We start from the raw sequence: 19,899 nt of genomic DNA, 5'->3' as shown, positions 1-19,899 counted from the left end.
AGAAAGTTGGTGCTATTTAAACTGCTTGAAGCGTTGAAATGATTTTAAGAGATGTTATATTGAAAATGTTTTCAATTCTTTGTCAGGTTGTTGCTAGTATTTTGTTTTTTTAACGTAAAACAGGCCAATGGTGTTTATTGATGTCTAACTGCTTAAAGTACTACTCAGCTAAGACCAGAATCAATATACTTTTTAGCCAGAGAAGCCCTTTTTCTGACTCCATTCCAGTTTAAGCCGTGCCCCTATATTGCTACCAATGTAAAAACAGGATGAACAGGTACATGTATTTATGTATACGTGTGTGACCCAGTGGCATTCCTTTTAGGCCACTAGCTACTTCAGGGTTCCAGCATTCATTATCGCTCTGATAGGCATTATTACTGATGTTAACTGAAACATTTTTGTGCAATTGCTTAAGACTGAGCCAATCCTCTGGGCGTCTTGCACAGTGGCATAATAAAATAACCCACACTTCTATCTTTTCTTACATAGAACAAGCAATCACCCGTACAGCAAAAATCTTTTATTAAAAACCACAGCACACGGATCCTTTGGCCAATAAAGGCATACATGAAAGGACATAAATACATATACAACACGCTTACGGAATTACCAAGAGTTTTCATCATCACAGATAGCTTCGGGTTTCTAGCAGTTTATTTATTTCCTATATAAATGCTGAGCACATAAACTGTGTGCCACACCCCAGCCCTGAATGGTAAAGTTATGTGGCTGCAAAAAATGTGCAATTTCATTCAGTTGTTTAAAAGATACTCAGCACAGTCCCCCACACTAATTCTGTTTCATAAAGGCACGCTTATTATGTAGCATCCTTCAGCTCCAGGCAGGCTATAAGTAACAGACTGATCCATTTCCAAGTTTTACTAGACATTACCTAAATAGTCTGTATTAGAAAGTAATAACTGGCATATTATGTTGGCATAAAGTAGTTCCAGTTCCAAGGTAAAAGCATATCTTACACAGGCACATGTAGCAACAGATTTGAGTCTTGCAGGCAGTGTGTTCTAAATAAAATATATAGTAGTGTAGGTGTTGACAGTCTGTCAAGCATACAGCAATACCAAAACCATATTTCAACCCTGATGCTGGAGCTGAACAGAAACGAATAGAAATGCAGCTCTTAATCACCTTCCCATGCTGCTGGGCTTTAAATTAAATCTGCAAAGCTAACACCTTGGCCCCCAAAACATCAGTGTTAACAGACATGAAATACAAATTTAAATGCTCAAAAATGAGGCATTTCAACTAGAGAAAAAGTAACATTTGTCAAAAGTATGACACGTAGAAGCTGTATTGGAGCAAACTCCACGTGAACAAGGCTAGACATTCAGGAAAGAAAGTATTCAGTTACAGGAGTAGTAATTTCTAGGTTGGGTTTGGTTTTTTAAAAATCTTGAACTGACTATAGGAATTCTTGGAAGCTTGAGGTTTTTTTTTAAGTGGAACTATTTATTTAGTATGGCAATTAATGTTTTAGCTACTTATTTTTATGCACTAAAGTAATTAAGTCACATTATACATAACTTAAATCACTGGAAAATAAAATCAACTTTCTAGTTGAGTTTATGCTATTGTCAGCTTTAAATATTTCAGTATCAAGTGCTGGATATGATCATGGAGAGGGCACGTCATCAACAATTAATTTCTCTACTGTATCTATTAGCACCATGGTTTCTGAGCTTCACCTCACAAGGGTGCAGGCAGCACACCTCGGGCTGAGCCGCTGTCAGGAGATCCATCACGCTGGGTGCTTCAGGGTGCACGCTGTGTTCCTGCCACTTGCGTAAGGAAGTCTTCAGGAGAATTTATTAAGTGTTTGTAGGCATAATGTCTTCCATGGGGTCAAATCTCAGATGGAGATCTAGCATTTCTCTGCCACTAATTTTGCCAGCAATGAAAAACGTTTTGTTTTTGTTGTTTTTTTTTGGAGGGGTGGGGATGGGGGTTATGTGCAGGGAGAGTCAGGGTCAACAACGTAAACCACCTCCATGAACACAGTTACTGGTAGAAATGGATAAACAGTACATTCTTACTCGCTTGAGAGACATGCAGCAGGCTTGTGATCTGCAGTTCACATCGCAGTACTTTAAATAATGGCTTGTACACCAACAAATTCAAGCACTGCTTGATATGTAATTCTCATGGACGTTACAGTACCTCCTTAAACAAATTTAAAATGACATTGAACTACCTTATTTTTCCTATACATAATAGGTTTTCAATAATTATAAATAAATACTCACATTACAAGCATTTAATCACATATATATACACACACAATACTAGTGAACCCCAAATGGCAAATAGATAATTTTTAAAATGCTAAAACCAATTTAAATTTATTGTAATCTTGTTAAATTCTTCTTTTGGAAATAGTACACCTTGCTGAAAAACACACCTGCCTATCTGTCAACACATAAGCATGCATTAGAATGGACACATGCTAAAATAACTTTTTTTTTTTTCAGTATCTTAATTCAACTTTGTTTTAGAAGGAACTCAATGATTTGTTCAAATTTTCGAAACAGAGAATTATCAGCCTCCGAAGAAGACTTCTTAATCCTCAATAATTTAATGAAAACAAGAGAAGAATAACAAAAAACCCATACTTGATTCCTTTGGTATAAATTGCTAACTTGCTAATTTAAGAAGCAAAAGTACAGAGATATTGGCAACCCCCCCTTTTTTTTTTTCTTTTCAGTTTGTCTCTTTGTGCAGGTGGGAACAGACACTGATGGAGGGAGAGGAGGAAATGAGATTGTATGAAAGTGCAGTGTGCAACAAACAGTAATAACTGATAATTAAGAATGCCCTTCAGGCATAAAAGTAACAACTCTGCTTATACTGAAAGATCTGTAGCTGACAAAGGTTACTGGAAGTCAGTAGCTCCGTACTAGCACTGGAAAAAAAGTATTTCTGTGTATGAGAGCACCTGCCATTCAAAAATGTTTGAATTACAGGCTTACCTAAAGGTTTGAAGACAGCTAACATGGTGAAATTGTGCAAGTGATCTGTTCTACAGCCAAGAATGTCCTGTCTGCCTTTACTGTTCAGTACTGCATCTGATGCTGACAAGCTCTGTCAGTACTAGAATTATTCGTAGTGTAGACAGGACTAAGGGATGTAATCCCATTCACTGACATATCACTTGAGCAATTAACTCAGTCCTCCTGTAAAATATTTTTAGTTCCTCTGTAAGGTGCTACTGGAGAGAAGGAGGGAATCCACCCAGTCTCGCTTCAGGCATCTAAATGTGACTGTTGGGGCATTAGTCTCAGATTGTAATGTAGCTACTGAAAAGAGAGACAAGGTTCTCCTCAAACAGGAGTTTGGGGGATGGTGGGGTGGGAGAATCTGTTTCTCTTGGCTACATACAGATATTACTTTCTGAGCTGAGGTACCCACGTTAGAGCAATCTTGTTTGAACCCCGAATAGCTTCCACTGATCTAATCCTGCTAATTTACATTTTACAGAAGAAACCCAGAACAATCTAAATCTGAAGCCTACAACGTCTGACCTTGTAGTAGTCAGCTTACTTACTGTTGGGAGGGGAAATGTTTCTTCATACACAGTGTGTTTGGAGGATAAGCTAAGAGCACCACTTATGCCTAACAACCGAAGGCTAGCTTTGTAGCGCAACTATTTGCCCCCAAAATAAGAGAATATATTCTATATCTACCAAATACCATAATTCATCCACCTTTTTAAATATAAACTTACTCTGTAGCTGCCAGATAATTTATGTAACATGATGTCTTAAACAACAAAAAGCTTAGAGACAAGTTACACAGAAGGTCTAATAATTCCATTCTTGTAAATGGGAGCACTTGCCAAAGAACAGGTTCTCTCCCTCCCCTGACACGAATGTCCCAGGTAAAACTGTTCCCTTTACTTGACTGCGTGTGTCAATAACCAGCCACCTGTTCCCACTGGTGATAGCAACTGATTTGTGGCCCCATAAGAATCTTCAAACCCTGCCAAACTGACACTTGTTCCTTGTGCAGAAACAAACAGCCGATGCTAGTTTCACAATCTTATAGATAGCATAAAGGCCTGTTGTGATCTTTAGCAAATAAATCTTAGGGTCTGTTAAAAATCTTCCAGCAACTTTTCATCCAAGTTATCTCCCCCAAATTTTCTGTACTACCCATATTTTGCAACCTATTATTTGCCTTCAATCCTGTCATATGAGTCTTTCCATGCTTTTTGTTATCTATTTTTTTTTTTAAACATCTCTACATCATGCCACATCAGTAGCTCTTAGGAGTTTCAGGGTTTAATTGATCATGACATAATCGTGCAAAATCTTTTGAGTAATTTTTAAGCCCTAGTTATTGGGATTCTCCCCAGGTAACAGTAACCAAGCTCAGAGAGTCCATCAACATTCTGTTTTTTCCTTCCTCAGACTTTCACGGGACGCCATCCTTCCTTTGGCAACACTGTGAAGGAGGCACTCCCCAATCGTACATGTAGGAAAGCCTGAGCTTAACCTCCTCCTTACAGAGCTTTCCTTCTTTAGCCAGGGTCTGGTGCTTTTCCAGCATGTCCTCGATGCTTTGCTTATGAGTTACTATGTACTTATTGTTGCAACCTCGTGACTTATACTCAGTGTCAAAGCGAGGGTCGTGCACTCTCTTCACATCAATGGGAGCCAGCCACACCCCCAGGGAGACATCTTCACTCTGCCACATGTTCAGGTAGTCTCTGCTAAGACGCAAATAGTGCACCAGGTCTGCAGAAATAACATAACCACCACCCAGAGCATATGGTAGATAGTAGTCACAGAGCACCCAGGCGCTCTCTTTCCATTTGCCACCAGATTTGACTCGACCGCGGCCAGAAAAGAAGCCCCAATAAAGGCGACGCGGCTCCTTGGCTCTCAGCTCTTCCACCAGCACATCCAAGCGTACAAAGGTATCGTCGTCAGCCTTCAGGGCAAACTGGAAGTCCACGTGCAGATCCAGCCAGACGTACGTGGCCAGGACTTTGGCGGTCAGGTTCTCGTAGGAATCCCGCAGCTCTGGCAGAAGGAGGAGGTCTTTGTGCCGGCTCTGCTCTACCTCCAGGCTACGAAGCTCCTCTGCCCCCAGCCCCGCTGTGCCGATCACGAAGCGGCTCCAGATGTCATTGTGAGGGGGGCGGCCGGCGGCCGAGAGCCACGTGCTGCGGATGATGCTGCGGCGCTCGCTGTACTTGGGGCCGCTGGTGATGAGCACGGCCAGGAAGGCGGTCTCCTCCGGGGAGGGCGGCGGTGGGGCTGCCGGGGGGTGTGCCCCCCTGGCACCCCGCGGCGGCAGGGCCGCAGGCTGGTTGTGGGGGAGCCCGCGGGGGGCTGGCAGAGGCCGGAGGCCCTCGGAGGTGCACTTGGCCAGGTAAAGCAGGACCACGGCGAAGAGCGACAGGCCACCCAGGCCCAGGGCCGTCTTGTGGCGGCACAGCAGGCGCAGCAGCTTCATGGCCGCGGGGCCTCGACCGGGCACGGGCCGGAGCCGAGGATTTAGGCGGGAACGGCAGGAGTCCCGCCCCCGGGGGCTGGAACGGCTTACGGCCGCCGAGAGGAGACACGATGCCTGTGGGAGCCCTCACCGCGCTTCGCCGTCCCTCAAAGGTGGTTTCATGTCTCCTTCCTGCCTTTTCCCCTTCTCCTCGGGGAAGCGCGGGCTCAGGCCGGGCGGAGGAGCGGCTCCGGCCCTGCCTCCCCCGCGGCCCCGGTGTGCGCGGCGGCCGCCGCTCCGCCCGCCGCCAGCCTTGCGGGGGAAGGGGCGGGAGGAGGGGCCGCGCCCTGCACCACCTGACCGCGCGCGGCGGCGCCTCGCGGCCGCCATCTTGCAACAGGGCACGCGAGGCCGAGGCGGCGCCATGTTGGGTCCGGGCGCGCCGCTGTGTTGTGAGGGCAAGGGGAAGCCGCGGGAAGTGCGGGTTGAGGCGGGGCTGGCCGTGCTCCCGGCCCCGGTGGAAGCTTTGGGCATGGCGGTGCTGCCCCGCTGTGGCACGGGAGAGCACGTAGTCCCGTGAAAGTAGTCGTGTGTGAGCTAGCTGTTGTTCTGGTTTCATAGGGATCGCTAGCGGCGCGTTACGTACAAAAGGCGATATTTTAAGGGGTCTGAAGCAAAACACATGAACAAGCACAAAACTGGAGATGTACGTATAGCCAAAAAAAGGGACCCGACAGGGAATCTGCTTCATGCTACCCGACAGGGAATCTGCTTCATGCTACCCGACAGGAGAAGGTCTGCTTTATTATTGACTGAGGTAAGGAAGAGCACATGAGCAAATACGTTCAGATTTTTAGCACCCGGAGGTTTGCGTTCCCCCTATAGCGGGTCGCGGCAGCCGCAAGGCCCTGACAGCCGCGCCCCGCTGGGAGGAAAATGGCTGCCGCAGGCGGTGCCGGGCGCCTTCCTGCCCTACTCCAAGATGGCGGCTCCGCGCCCCGCACGCACGCGCCGCGTTCTGACGGTGTCCGCACGCAGCGCCCGCCCTGCTCCCTCCGCCCCTGGCGCCGGGCGGGAGTGGGCCTGGGGTCTGCCGTGAGGGGCAGCGAGGCGCGGGCTGGCCTCCCCGCGGCCTGGCACGGCTCTCGGAGCCTGCGTCCCCCTCCTGCAGGGAAGGGGCACCCCGGAGCTCTCGGTGAGTGCGTGTGGCCCTTCGTGGAGCGGGGTCGGGACCGCCGCTGCCCTTGGAGTGGGCGTTTGTAATCGTATTTCCCTCAGGCGTCTCCTTCCGAAAAAAGACCTTTAGGTCTTTCAGCCTTTCTAAAGAGCTGGTCTGTTGAGATCTCTGGTAAAGCTGTTGTGCTGTCGTGGCTGTTTCTGCAGGTTGCTGGGCAGCGCGGTGCTGGTGTTGGGGGCATTGCTGGGGCTGGCGTTCGGACAGCGAGTGCTTCGTGCGCTGGGTTGGCTTCTCAGTAAACGCTCGGGTTTCAGTTGTCAGGTTAGCTCATGCCGTAGCACCTGAAGACGGTTTTCAGAGCAGAACTAGGCCATTTAAAGGATCTTGTCTTCCAGAGTCCTCTGACAGAGGTTACAATTGTGCAGGGTGAAAACTGACACAGTTTAATTTATTACTGTGTATTTATTATTTAACAGGCTTTTTTATTCTTTCACTGCAAATACTTGTGTGTGTGTGTAGGTTCTTCTGAATTTTAGGAGGTGTTTTATTAGTGACATCATGTTCTAGAGTTTAATTTGCCTGTGTTTTTTCCTTTTTAGATCATTTAATCCATTTACAGTAATTTAATCAGCCGATACTTTGAATAAAAAGGAAAAAATGATGTCAAGACAGGCCGTTCTCTGCAGCTTGGGATCTCTATATTTGTCCCTTTTGTTTGTATTTCTTCTAATGGATGTCTATGCAAGGCCTGCAAATAATTCTGTCCTCAAAGAAAAGCCAGCTGACACTAAAGATGAGAATGAGATCTTGCCCCCAGATCACTTGAACGGGGTCAAAATGGAGATGGATGGACATCTTAACAAAGAATTTCATCAAGAAGTCTTTCTAGGAAAAGAGATGGAAGAGTTTGAGGAAGATTCAGAACCAAGAAAAAACAGGAAGAAGCTCATGGTCATCTTTTCAAAGTAAGTTATGTACATTGCCAAGAGCAGTGCAGCCTCTTTTTCTGATCTTCAGAGTAAAATTTGCAAATTTTTCTGTAATATTTATAAATTGTAATGGTGAGGGGGGAAGCATCATACTATAAGCACTGTGTTCATGTTACTAAGGTATTAAACATACCTGTATAAACTGTTCCCAGGAGTGAGAATGCATGTGTTGAGATCAGTATACAGGATTGGTGCTGTGGTCTAGTAAAATTTATGACAAAACATACTGTTTCTATGTGAAATAACCTATGTAGCTTCTCAAGGTACAAAAACTAATACTACTTCTTGCTGGTTTCCTGGCTCAGTGAATAATCAGTCACATTTGTATTTTAGATCAAGGAATTGGTAAGGAAGGGCTTCCTTAGGGGTAGGATGCTGATGCAATAAATTGGGAGGGTATGAGTTTGTTCCAGTTTGTTCTGGCAGTAGTATGCTCCAGTGCTTTGCTGTAAGTTTGGTTTCAGTTGGCAATCTAAGTTTCTTTCTTATTGTTTGGTCTTATATTCCATATGGATTTTGGTTTTGTTTCTGTTGTGACCTCTGCAAATAGCTGCAGAGGAAAAACACTGAAAAGACAATAGTAAAGCCAGAAGGGAAGAAAAGGGACAGACAAACAATGGAGTAAGATTGTGGTAAACAAGCTAACAGTTCCTTTCTGTTCATAAAACTGTGTAGTAGATGCTAAGTGTCCAAAATTGGAGTGTTTCAAATGAAATACAGGAAGGTTAAAAATAATTATGTATAGCTGCACATACCAAGAGTTCAGCACTTGACAAGACAGCTTTTTTCATTAAATTAGCAGTGGTGTTAACAAAACGTTTATCTCTTCAGTATTTAGAAAAAGAAAAGAGAATGAGAATGAAACATAAGAATAGAAAGATTAAATTTTTCTTTTGTAGCCTTTTTGTAAACTTTATCTGGCTCTTGGTGTAAAACTATTAACTTTACTTTTAGACATTAGAGCATTTTGCCTTTTATAAAGCACTTCTTGTGCTAGATAAGGTTTGTGTTGGCTAATAAATTGTCATGTTTGGAGGTCAGTTAACACAATGGAAGTGGCACTCCAAGTCGGTGCATACTTTAGACACGAGGTGGCAGGATTGGCTTTACTTGCATTTTTGCAATGGAGGATTAATTTTATGTCAGGATGTGCATATACTTGAGATAAAATGAGAAGGCTTAACAAAGCTTTTTTTCTGCAAACTTTTAACAGGGAGAAAAAAAATCAAGAATAACATTGGATATTTTTTTTCTGATGTTCTCTTGAGTAAAGGCAGCTAAAGTAAATAGGCAAACCAGAGTGCCTTTTTCATTTAGAGTAGAATCCTTTATTACCATGTCTGCTGTTCAGACCACTTACTTCATTGGTAGGATATATACAAATATTAACATTGTGGTTAGAAGCTTTCATTTTCTTTATTGCTCTGTGTTTATTGGAAACATTCAACTGGTGGTTAGTAAATTGTCATACACAAATTGCAAACTCCATTCATTTCTGCCAGTTTGTTATGAAAGAGGTGGTTTTAGGAAGCTTAAAGCAATTGGATTCAAGATCAGCCTCGCTCAGATACTTGCTTAAAATTACATTTGTCAGATGATCAGATTAGAAATGTGGAAAAGCATTTTGAGGAATTTGGTTGCTTTCTGGACATACTCTTAAAGGCTGAGTGAAAAGAGAAATACTGTGAACTTCTGTGAAAAGCTAGTAAGTCACAGGCTTCCAGATGCTTTAGAAATATTTTCTTTGGAGACAAAAAACACACAATGTGTTTTTAATTAATACCTCAGGCGGCATGGTGCAGAAAATCCTGGGTGCAAAGCATGGACAGTCGTCTTTTTTTTTATTGCCTTAGATGGTAACCTCACAGCAGGACCATATCTTATATTTCATACAGTTGTAAATATTCCTGTCAAAAGCAGAAGTGCTGTTTAGGGACACTGAAAGGATTTCAGCTCCCCTTGTACAGTGGGTGCCTGCTAGTTCATGAGAATGGGAGTCATTGGAGGCTTCCTGTGACCTGTGGTAGCAGGACAAAGGTGTACTTTCATGAGCTAGAAGAGCAATAAATGGGATGTCTGTTAACCTTTCTCCCTTGTTACATGTGATTTAGATGGAAAGTACAGCTTGGAAGTAGTAAGTTTGATAGCTTTGATGTAAGAAAATTAGAATGTTAAACGTTGAGGGGAAAATGCTTTGTTTTTCCCTTCTCATTTTTGATATTACCTGTTCCATATCAAACCCCACGTTTGTTCACCTGGTAAGTGCAAGGTGGCACGAGTGGGACATGGCCATTTTACTGCTCTTGCAATTGATACTGAAAAGTTGCTAATACTGTGCATATATCCGTGGAAAGATGATAACAATATTTAAAACCACTAACACTGCATTTATTAATACAGATGAGTGTTGTAGAACATTAGGTGCTAAGGTTGTTGTTTGGCTTAAGCTTTTAACATTTAGTTGACATTTAAAGGCAAATCACATATTTAATAACTTGAGTTTCAGTGATAACACTTCAGTACTTTTAAGACAGTGATACAAACAGATAAAAAAAGCCAAACTGTTTTTTTTTTGTTGTGTTTTTCTTTGTGGTTTTTTTTTAATTGAACAAGAATGGTTTTGTTATTCTTTAAATAGAATCTTGCCTCCTAAATGTTAGTGATGTCTTTTCAGTTTTAGGTATTGTTATATCTTTTTTGAATAAATACTTAATGGTACGCTCAAAAAAGCCTTAAAGAAGTGGCATGTTATGGTTTTGTATTTGTTCTTCAACTGTAATTTTTATGTTAACTTCTTTTTAATGAAATAAGCATTAATGGAGTTGATAGTAGGGCAGTGCATCTTAATAAAATAAAGCAGTATTGGTAGTACGTTAAGGAGAGCAGTGGATTGTCAGATTGGACATTTACTGATAATTTTAGCCAGGTAGAAAACGTTTTGTTCTGTAGCTCAGTAGCACTGAGTACAAGCATATCCTTTGGCAAAGCAAAGTGAGCCTGCTGATTTGAAACCTAATGGAGAGCAAATGTATGTACAGAACTTTTAAATGTGTTAAGAATTAAAAACTATCCGCTGTAATGTGTTACCAGAGATCAAGGTATAATAGAGGAAACTTGGTTTGTTTGGTTTTTTTCCACTTACAAGTGCTACAGTCAAAGTATTAAATAGTTTGAAAGTCCTTGCACCAAAGTTATTCACATTACATTTTAATTGTTTTTAATGGTCATGACAGTTGTGATGTGATCTAGGCAGACACAGGGGAGGCAACTCATCAGTAAACTTCAGAGATCTTGGAAGATCAAGGTAAAAAGGACTTGGAAAGATAAATTGAGCAGGAGTTAATGATTTGAGATAATGTTAGAGAAGAAATTTTCCAAAGTAGTGAAAGTCTGCAGCAGCTGGCAGTTGACAATTCTGAACCAATAGGAAGTGAGTTAATGTGCCATGAGTGATGTATTTGTGGTTTCCTCTGCTTTAAAAATTTACTCAAAAACATGATATTGAAATGAGTTAACTTACAGAAGAGTAAAGTATGGCTGAATGTTTTTCACTGAGTAGTAACCTAGATTTTGTAGTTAGTTAAATTTAATGATGAAATAAATTACTAACTTGCTAGTTCTGTACTCTAGTTCAAAGAATGTACAACTTCCCGGAGAGGGTTACAGATATACTCTTTTCTGTAGCAACCTATGTTTGTTATTGTTGAGTAAAGTAATTAATTTAGAATGTAAAAATATATCACACCTCCCCCCCAACCCCAAACCTAAATCTTGTTTGCTATTCATCCATAGGGTGGATATAAATAATGATAAAAAGATAAGTGCGAAAGAGATGCAGCGCTGGATCATGGAAAAGACAGATGAACATTTCCAGGAAGCTGTGGAAGAGAATAAAATGCACTTCCGAGCTGTGGACCCTGATGGTGATGGTAAGATGAACGATTCCTCCATCTCCTGGTGACATCTTAAGTCAGTTGCTACTAGCCAAATCTACTGGCTGCTTTTCACAAGTGCTGGGACAAAATCCAGGTTCCTTTGGACTGCATGTAAACACAACAGTTTTGATCCATACAGAAGACAATAGAGCAAAGAAGTCATGTGCTCCAGTCAGTGTTGTAGTTCTGTGTTGACTGCTGTGTTATTTCACTTGTGGTCATAGGAAATTGTAACCAGCTAAGTGGCTCTGCCAGGGATGGGGTGAGGATGATGGCATAAAGAGGTTATTTTCACAAGGCCTGTCTGGTCTAAGAAACATAAAAGTGAATCAGGTGATAGCTTTTGATTTGCCATTCATAAAGCTTGGTGTGATGGCTATAGCGCTGAAGCAAAAGATTTTAGCACGTACCATTTTAAGTAATGAGACCAAAAGTTCGTCATTTAAGCATGCTGTGTCATGTCTGAGATGTGGCTCTCTCTTACAGGCCATGTGTCCTGGGATGAATATAAAATTAAATTTTTGGCAAGTAAGGGCTTTAATGAAAAAGAGATTGCAGAGAAGATCAAAAACAATGAAGAGCTGAAAATAGATGAAGAAAGTAAGTGCAGACCATTGGGGTGTGTCGGTTTTTCTTTTACTTTCCTAAAACCTGAATGTCAAAACTGTTCTTGATATGAGATGAATGCTTTGGTTATTCTTCTGCTTCTACACTAATGTAGAATGTGTAAGTCGTAAGACAAATACTAGATTTCTTTCCAGCTCAAATGTGCCTTCCCAAAACTCTTGACGTAAACATTTAACACTGAAAACATTTGGTTGCTTGTTTGTTACTGCCTATTTGAATAGTTTTCGGTTATTTATGTTTCAGTCTGCTAAAATTTCAGACCTGTGTTGTCTGTGGACCATTGTTTTGTCAATGTGGGAACCAGGTCCCCTGTTGCTTCAAATGAAAGGGAGCTGCTATACACGATTCCTGCTCTAAAATTGAGGAGGGGTTTATGTGCTACCAAACAGTGTTAGTTTGAATAGGCGTGTGCTTAGGCACTGCAAAGCATACTAGTAGTTAATAGCAGAAGGTTGCCTAACAATTGTTTCATGTTTCATCCAAGTTCTCTATAATTGGTGCTTTAGGTTAGAGAGATTTATCATTTCTTCCTTATTACTTTTGAAACTTTCATTTGAGTCTGGCTTGGTATAAATGTGGCAACTCTTAACAGAGTAATCTCCCTGCTCCCCCCCATCTAAAAGGGTTTAAATTTACTCTTAAGTAAAACACGAAGCCTTAGCCTTTCCTTGCAGGAATTAGTCATTTAAAATTGGGTTATGTTATATTTTCCATTTATCAAAAAGCAACTAAAATGCAAATGGGCCTTTGAATTTTATGGCAGGGAAAACACCTGCGCGGCGTGTTCAATGGCAGTGTGGTTAACTACAGTTTACAGGAATGCTCATCAGATAAAAGATTGCTGAATAAGGGAAGTGTGTACATAATCATTTTTCTACCTAGGTAGCAAGCCTTGTTTGGGAAAATCAAATTAGTTATCTACCGCTTCCTGAGGGTGATAGGCAAAGCTTATTTTCATACTCTAGTGCAGTGTAAAAGTATGCTTTTTTGATCTGTATAGTAAAAACTAACTGAATGTGTGGATCTTACGGCATGTTCCGAGTCTTGCGCAGAAGCACACTACAGTTTGGATGCAAGGCCAAAACTAGGGACGCAAATTTTTTTAATTTATGCAGATGATGACAGTTTCAACTGATGACTGACAGTTGAGATTCATTTAAGACTGAGTAAGAAAGGTAGGCAAAGGGAGATTGACTTGTGACTTCTGATGTTCGGGGTTGGCCACAGTGGAAAACCATAAGCAAGTGATTTGATTATTCTGTGTTTACTTGTGTCCTTTTTATAACTAAAACTTGCCATTTACAAACTTGCCCTGAGATTCATATTAAGACTGAAGGATTTCTTTACTCTTCACAAAAAAACATTCACTGGAGACCTAACTCTTAATTGTAACTAGCAGTTCGAAAATGTAGATGTGTCCATTGTTTTTTTTTCGCCTTTTGTAACTCAGCAACCAAAAGCATGCAGAAGCTATTTAAGACAGTTTATTATATTTAAAAAAAAAAAATATTATCTGAAGACTGTAGCCTTTCAGAGTATTTTTAAAACTTGTGAAAAGAAAATGGTTCAGATTTGTATTTGTTAGTGTATTTTGCACATAGTGGGGAGTGCTACGGACAGTATTTTTTCCAGTGTGTCATTTAGAAAATGCCTACACCAGAAAAAGAATACTCTATACAGGTGTTTTTTTCCTGTTTGGTTATGTTCAGGACCACTAGGTGCACATCATATGCACGTTGTGTGTTGGCAGGGTGGTTTTTTCTTCAAATCAGATGCATGGTTTTAGCGGAAACTCACGTACAAATTATGATTCTTGGTTGAGTTTGGGAAAGAATGGCTTAAAAAGTGCTTGTCTGCATGGTGTAAGATGAAAGAAGTGGAAATGTAAAGTGATTTTGATGGTGATGTATCTATACACGTGCACTTCAACTTGCATTTGCTCCTTGCAGCAAAAATATTTCTCTTTGTTAAATTATATTGATAACTAAACCATATGCAGGGTTTAGGTCTGAAGTCAGAATGCTTTCTCATATAGAATAGATAAGGTAGCTAAAAGGAGTAATAAGTACTTGTATCCTTAAGTAACTGAAAACTAAATGCATTTCTTGCTGCTTGACTTAGCAGCTGTTCTTGAGTTTCCAAACTTTTTTTTTGTAGAGCTACCCTCTTAAATCTCTCATAGTTCCAACAAATCACATTTTTAGGCTGAAATACTGGATGATGTATCTGAGTCTAAGGATAGAAGTTCTCTGGGTAGGTGATTCTTTTAAATTCTGAGCCTTTGACAGGGTAAAGGAAGAAGAGAGGAGCAGAGGCAGGGCTGAAGTCTCTTCAGAGCTTTCCTAGTCCTCTCTTTATGGCTTTGCTTATATTACTGTAACATTGGAGTAATAAAATATGTCCCTTTGATCATGCTTGGAACTGCTGTGTTGTCAAAGAATATTTTCTTACCTGTGGGAGACTTAACAAGTGCTGTAGAGTAGAATAAACCAATGTAATGCTGTTAGCCAAAGCAGTAGTACAGTGGTGCTTCACAGATCAGAAGCATCTTTCTAGATTTAATGATAGTCGTGTTATTTGGTCTTAGAAGAAAATATGCTAAATGTTAAAGGGTTTGTTGTTCTATGGTTATTGTTTGGGTAGGAAAAGAATTGACTGGCATCTTCCTTTCTTGTAGATATTAACTAGGGGTGTGATGTGACAATTACAATACATGGAGATAGTGAATCTGAAGAATATTTTGAATTTGAAGAATGTTTTGGTTATTTAAATGCACAGGACTGGTTTGAAGTAGAAACAAAAATGATTCATTCAGAAGAAAGGTACTACTGGTGTCAGGCAGGTGAAAGATTTCTGTTGGTAGTGGGCTTCAAAATAGGAAAATCAGAAAGGAGAGCAACAAGTACTGAACAAAGCTGGATTATTCATACCTTCTACCAGAATCAGCTAAGAATACCGGTAGGACAATACATTTTACTTGATATGTTGAAGTTCTGATACAGGTGGAGCTAAATCTTTGTTTTCATCTCCTAATTTCAGTTCAGTTGTTTGGTTAAAGGATCTTTCCTAGTGTTTTGGCACAAACTAGATGGAACTAATTGCACTGTTTCCCCTCAGCACCTACTTTCCTTGGGAGTTGAACTGTAAAATAACTGGTTCATAGGTCATCCTTGTTTAAACAATTGAGTAACAGGGGAAGATATATTTTAAGAATTTTAAATAGATTGAACATGATAGCTTAAATTTTTTTCTTAAATTTCTAGCACAGGAAGTTTTAGATAACCTGAAGGATCGGTGGTACCAAGCTGACAACCCACCTCCTGATCTTTTGTTGAATGAAGAAGAATTCTTGTCCTTTCTTCATCCAGAGCATAGCAGGGGAATGCTGAAGTTCATGGTGAAAGAAATCATCCGAGATTTGGGTATGCCATGTTAAAACATGTTTCTGGGGAGTTGTTTACTTGCAAACCATTTTCTTGGGTAGATGTTGTTAGGTCATTGCACTGTTGTAGGTCAATCTGAAATTGTGGCGCATCTTGTTTGCTCTGTTCTATACATCTTCTAATGTGATGAGTAAGAAAAACTGTTAGCACAAATGCTGGTATCTCTGGAGTTGTCTGTGCATCTCTCTAGACTAAGTTTAGTCTCTGGTTGTTAAAGAACAGCACAAATTATATGTTAGATATTCTGAGTACTTCATACAAAGAAGATCAGCTGACACTACTTCACACTGAAGTGCTGCTGCATTGTAGGGTCACTGTAGCAATAGTAGAAAAGGTTTGATGAATAGTAAAATATTATAAAATATATTGATGTGAATGTCCCATGAGGAGGGCATTAATTGCTTTGTACTTCCCCAGTACAGCAACCATGTAAGAATTGTGATGTACAGTCATGAAAGTGGAAAGAAATGGTTGAGGTTTCTAAGAAAATATTTTTTTTTGAATTCATAAGTATTGGCACACGTGTTTTTTTTCTATTGAGTCAATAGTGATGCATATTTAAAACTGCTAGAACACCTGGATTAAAAAAAAAAAGAAGAGAACTGTGACTTTGCTGGTTGTTTGCTTAAGAAATATGAAGAGTTTCCAGTGATACTTGAGTGTGTAACACGCACAGACAGAACAACTCCAGTACACAGTCTTTTATGAGCATTTACCTGATACAAGGGGAGACTGGATACAGCTGTAAGAAAAATTCTGTTGCATTGGATTGTTGAAAAAATAAACAACAACAATTAAAAAAAAAAGCCCAGTTTGCCACCTGGTCTATTTTTCAGGACCAGTAAAATTCTTTTTGTTTAGTATATTGATGAGTAAGTTTTTTAGCCTTCTAAAACATCGTGTGTGTACCGTAATACAGAGAGTTTTCAGCTGACCAGAGATATAAGTGGTAACTCTTCTTCTTTGCTAGAGTCAGGATTGTGGACTGCTGAAACGAGACAGACTGTACCAATGGCATCTCTGGCATGAAGGAATTTCTCACTTTTAACGGGCATTAAGCAAATACTTTTCAGGTACTATGTACTTCTGTTGTAGATCAAGATGGAGATAAGAAACTTACCCTTTCAGAGTTCATTTCGTTACCTGTTGGTACTGTAGAGAACCAGCAAGCTCAAGATATTGATGATGACTGGGTGAAAGACAGAAGGAAGGAATTTGAGGAGGTCATTGATGCTAACCATGATGGGATTGTCACAATGGAAGAGCTGGAGGTAAGTCTTCCTCAAATAGTTAGTTCTAGTGATTTTAAAACCAATAGTTGGTTTTTAAATACAGGGTTGCTGTAGAGAATATGAAGTACAAAAATATTTGAATTAACAGTACAGGGGGTGTGTGTCTACTTTGCAAAACTTTGGGTTATAGTATTGTTCTGTAGTGCTTGCACATCGTGTTACGCTTTTTATTAAAGAGGAGGGGGACTTTTCCCAGCCTAACTATTATTCACAGGTATGCTTTTAGGGTTTTTTTTGTCACATAGACACCGCTATGGATTTGGAGTGCATGAAATCAAGTCAGACTTCATTAGGTGCACTGGTTAATGGGACAATGAGTCATACTTTCAGTTACAAAAGGAGTAGCTGGCAACCTATATATTCATTAAAAAAATCCAAACAAAACCAAAACAAACCCCAACGACCAACGAATCCTGAGGCCCCGGTAGCTTAGAAAATAGCAGAGATCTCTTGTCTTTCACAGTGTTTTTCTTTTTTAAAAACCCCAAATTATTATTTTCAAGTGTGGATTCTAGTTTGTGGCCTTTTTAGACTTTGGTTTGCAGAAGTAAGGCTTTCTTCTAATAATTATGTCTACAGAAGAGTCTGCCAAACAACATTAAATATTTGGCACCCTATAGTTGTGGCAGTTTTGTGGCCAACGGAAGAGGCTTGTGGCTCATTTCTGTCTTTTTTTTCCTTTCTGGATATAAGAACGTACTTTGACTAGCAGAATTCAAACTGCAGCATAGGCAGTGTGAGAGGAGAACCTCTAAAATGTTGGTCTTCTCCCCAAGACAGGATGAATGTTACGAGTTCCTAACCCTCTCAGTATGCAAATATGTGGGTGTGAACGATAGTGATAGTATGGATAACAGTTATATTGTGACATAGACAATATCAATAGCCTTTATATTGAGAATTTTATTTTTATAATAGCCATCTTATCTGCGAAATCTTTGTGTATGTATGCACACATAGACGCATGCACGTATGTCACATCTTCTGGGAAGAAGCTGAAGATAATCTTGAGTCTTCTAGATCATGAACTGAAGTGCGCTGCTTGAAAACTTTATTTCGTGTTAGGTGAAGGATCAAAATGCTTTGTTTCTGAGACTTCTGACCTCTGTAATGTCTGCCTGGTGGTTTGAAATGGAACAAGAAAGTTCTAAATTGAACATGTTCTAAAAATATTATCTCCAGAAACAAGAAAATTTGTCATACAGATTGTGTGCCACTTTTTAATTTTGAATTGGTATTTCTTCACAAAAAACACCAGATTTGATAGTAAGTTTAGTTTGCAACCAAAATGTCAAAAATATTTTTACGTAGACATTGGCATAAGCTGAGAAAATCTGGGTTTCTATTAGAACAGCCAAGGAAGCAGTGAATGGAAAAATAGCCAGGAGATAGATGGAAGCCTATTAAACAGAGGTGCTAACACCTTTTTCCATGACTTGTGTTCACTTTGGGATGGCTTTTGTTGGTCTCATAATTGCTGACACTTGCGTAGAGCTAAGGTTCATAATTCTGATGTGTGGAAATGTGTGCTTAGTGACTGAAAATTCTTTTCTCACTTGTTTTAGGAATATATGGATCCTATGAATGAATACAATGCCCTAAATGAAGCGAAGCAAATGATAGCAGTAGCAGATGAAAATCAAAACCATCACTTAGAGCTGGAGGAGATCTTGAAATATAGTGAATACTTCACAGGCAGCAAGCTTATGGACTATGCACGTAACGTCCACGAGGAGTTCTGATCCTGCTCACTTTTCCAGAGCTCTGAAGCACTTTCTTGCTTTAAAAAAAAAAAAAAGAAAAGAAAAAAAATCCAACCCCAAAACAGACAGAAGGTTACTTTGCTGCTATCTGTGTTATATGCCTACAGTGTGTTGTCCTAGACTTAAAAAAAAAAACAAACAACCAAACTTCCGTCCATAGATAAGATCTACAGCTCTCTTGCCTTCAGTGTGAGGGGAAAGAAAGGTCCATAAGTAATGGGGCGGATACTGGACTACATCAGTTTGCCCTGGTTTGTGCAGTTAATCAGGCTGAAGTTTCAGCTGCTTTTGGCTAATCATATTTGGTGGAGGCTTCTTAAATATTTAACTCTTCTTGTTGCCCTCATAGCTGCTGATCCATGGAAATCACAAATAACACTGAAGGATGTTGGCTTTTGTAAAGGGGATTGTGGTTCAAATACATGTTTTCTGACCTTACGAGAATATCCATACATAGACTGATTGGCTAATCTTCCAGTGTTTTTCTCAAGGCATCTCAACCTACTTATGTATTGTTGAGAATTTAATACAAGTTCTCCCTCCATCGCTGAGCGATCTTGAGGAGCTGTGGGGAAGAACTTATATTAAATGTTACAGAGAAACTCTTCTGCATCTACTTTAAAAAGAAAACTGGTTATAGTGTGACAGATCTTGTGTTTGCAGCTGCACTGGGAATGTGGGAGACTTGAGACTGCTAATGTCTTTAAAAAAACAAATTTAATTCTAAAATGAAACAATGGGGAAGGTTTCTTTGTGGACTTAAAGATGTTGGACAGAGCAATGGGATTCACCTACATGTATGATTACGACTTAACTAAAATTCATTGTTAAAACTAGTATAATTACCTGCTTCTGTGCAAATTAATGATGCTGATGTACTCATGAATGATGGAGCTGGGGGAAATACAGGCTTTGCTTTTGAACTGCTTTTGCCAGAGCAATGTACAGTCAGCACTTGGGAAGCTTTTTAATCAGTCTGGTTTTGGGTAATCTCTGAAAGCATCTTGCTACATAAGGGTCATATCCACTACTGTCTAAAATAGAAAATTTATTTTTACTCTGGTTCCATCTTTACTGTAAAAACCCCTCTTTCTGAAGGGTTGCCTGAAAATCCAAGTGAGATGTTATATTTGATTAAATTTATTCTCTTAATATAATGTAAATATAAGTATTGCTGTCTGTTTCTGTTTCGGTATTCCCTCTTTCCCTCTCTTTT

At 40.2% G+C, this 19,899-nt stretch overlaps 2 protein-coding genes across 3 annotated transcripts; one reads left to right on the top strand and one right to left on the bottom strand.

The window, feature by feature from the left end:
• Positions 1–508: 508 nt before the first annotated feature.
• B3GALT6 (beta-1,3-galactosyltransferase 6) lies at positions 509–5,752 on the bottom strand. The gene has a single exon (XM_068414673.1). The coding sequence runs from the start codon at positions 5,476–5,478 to the stop codon at positions 4,432–4,434; it is 1,047 nt and encodes a 348-aa protein (XP_068270774.1). The 5' UTR covers positions 5,479–5,752; the 3' UTR covers positions 509–4,431.
• Positions 5,753–5,920: 168 nt separating this feature from the next.
• SDF4 (stromal cell derived factor 4) lies at positions 5,921–19,851 on the top strand. 2 transcript variants are annotated; one of them, XM_068414939.1, is made up of 7 exons: positions 5,921–6,274; positions 7,234–7,599; positions 11,416–11,552; positions 12,045–12,158; positions 15,449–15,607; positions 16,724–16,899; positions 18,486–19,851. In XM_068414939.1, the coding sequence occupies exons 2-7, from the start codon at positions 7,292–7,294 to the stop codon at positions 18,660–18,662; spliced, it is 1,071 nt and encodes a 356-aa protein (XP_068271040.1). In that variant the 5' UTR covers positions 5,921–6,274; positions 7,234–7,291; the 3' UTR covers positions 18,663–19,851. The 2 variants fall into 2 exon arrangements, with proteins under 2 accessions (XP_068271040.1, XP_068271039.1); XM_068414938.1 differs by lacking the exon at positions 5,921–6,274 and adding an exon at positions 6,490–6,652.
• Positions 19,852–19,899: the final 48 nt, after the last annotated feature.

Source organism: Nyctibius grandis, chromosome 17 (genome assembly GCF_013368605.1).
Source record: "Nyctibius grandis isolate bNycGra1 chromosome 17, bNycGra1.pri, whole genome shotgun sequence".
Taxonomy (NCBI): domain Eukaryota; kingdom Metazoa; phylum Chordata; class Aves; order Nyctibiiformes; family Nyctibiidae; genus Nyctibius; species Nyctibius grandis.
The sequence above is the reverse complement of the archived record's forward strand: the minus strand, read 5'-3'. Positions and strand labels throughout refer to the sequence as shown.

Coding starts and splice junctions, on each gene's coding strand:
- B3GALT6 (XM_068414673.1), bottom strand. CDS start 5,478: ATGAAGCTGCTGCGCCTGCTGTGCCGCCACAAGACGGCCCTGGGCCTG.
- SDF4 (XM_068414939.1), top strand. CDS start 7,292: ATGATGTCAAGACAGGCCGTTCTCTGCAGCTTGGGATCTCTATATTTG. Junction 12,159..15,448: donor GCTGAAAATAGATGAAGAAA/GTAAGTGCAGAC, acceptor TTAAATTTCTAG/CACAGGAAGTTTTAGATAAC. Junction 15,608..16,723: donor AGAAATCATCCGAGATTTGG/GTATGCCATGTT, acceptor CTTCTGTTGTAG/ATCAAGATGGAGATAAGAAA.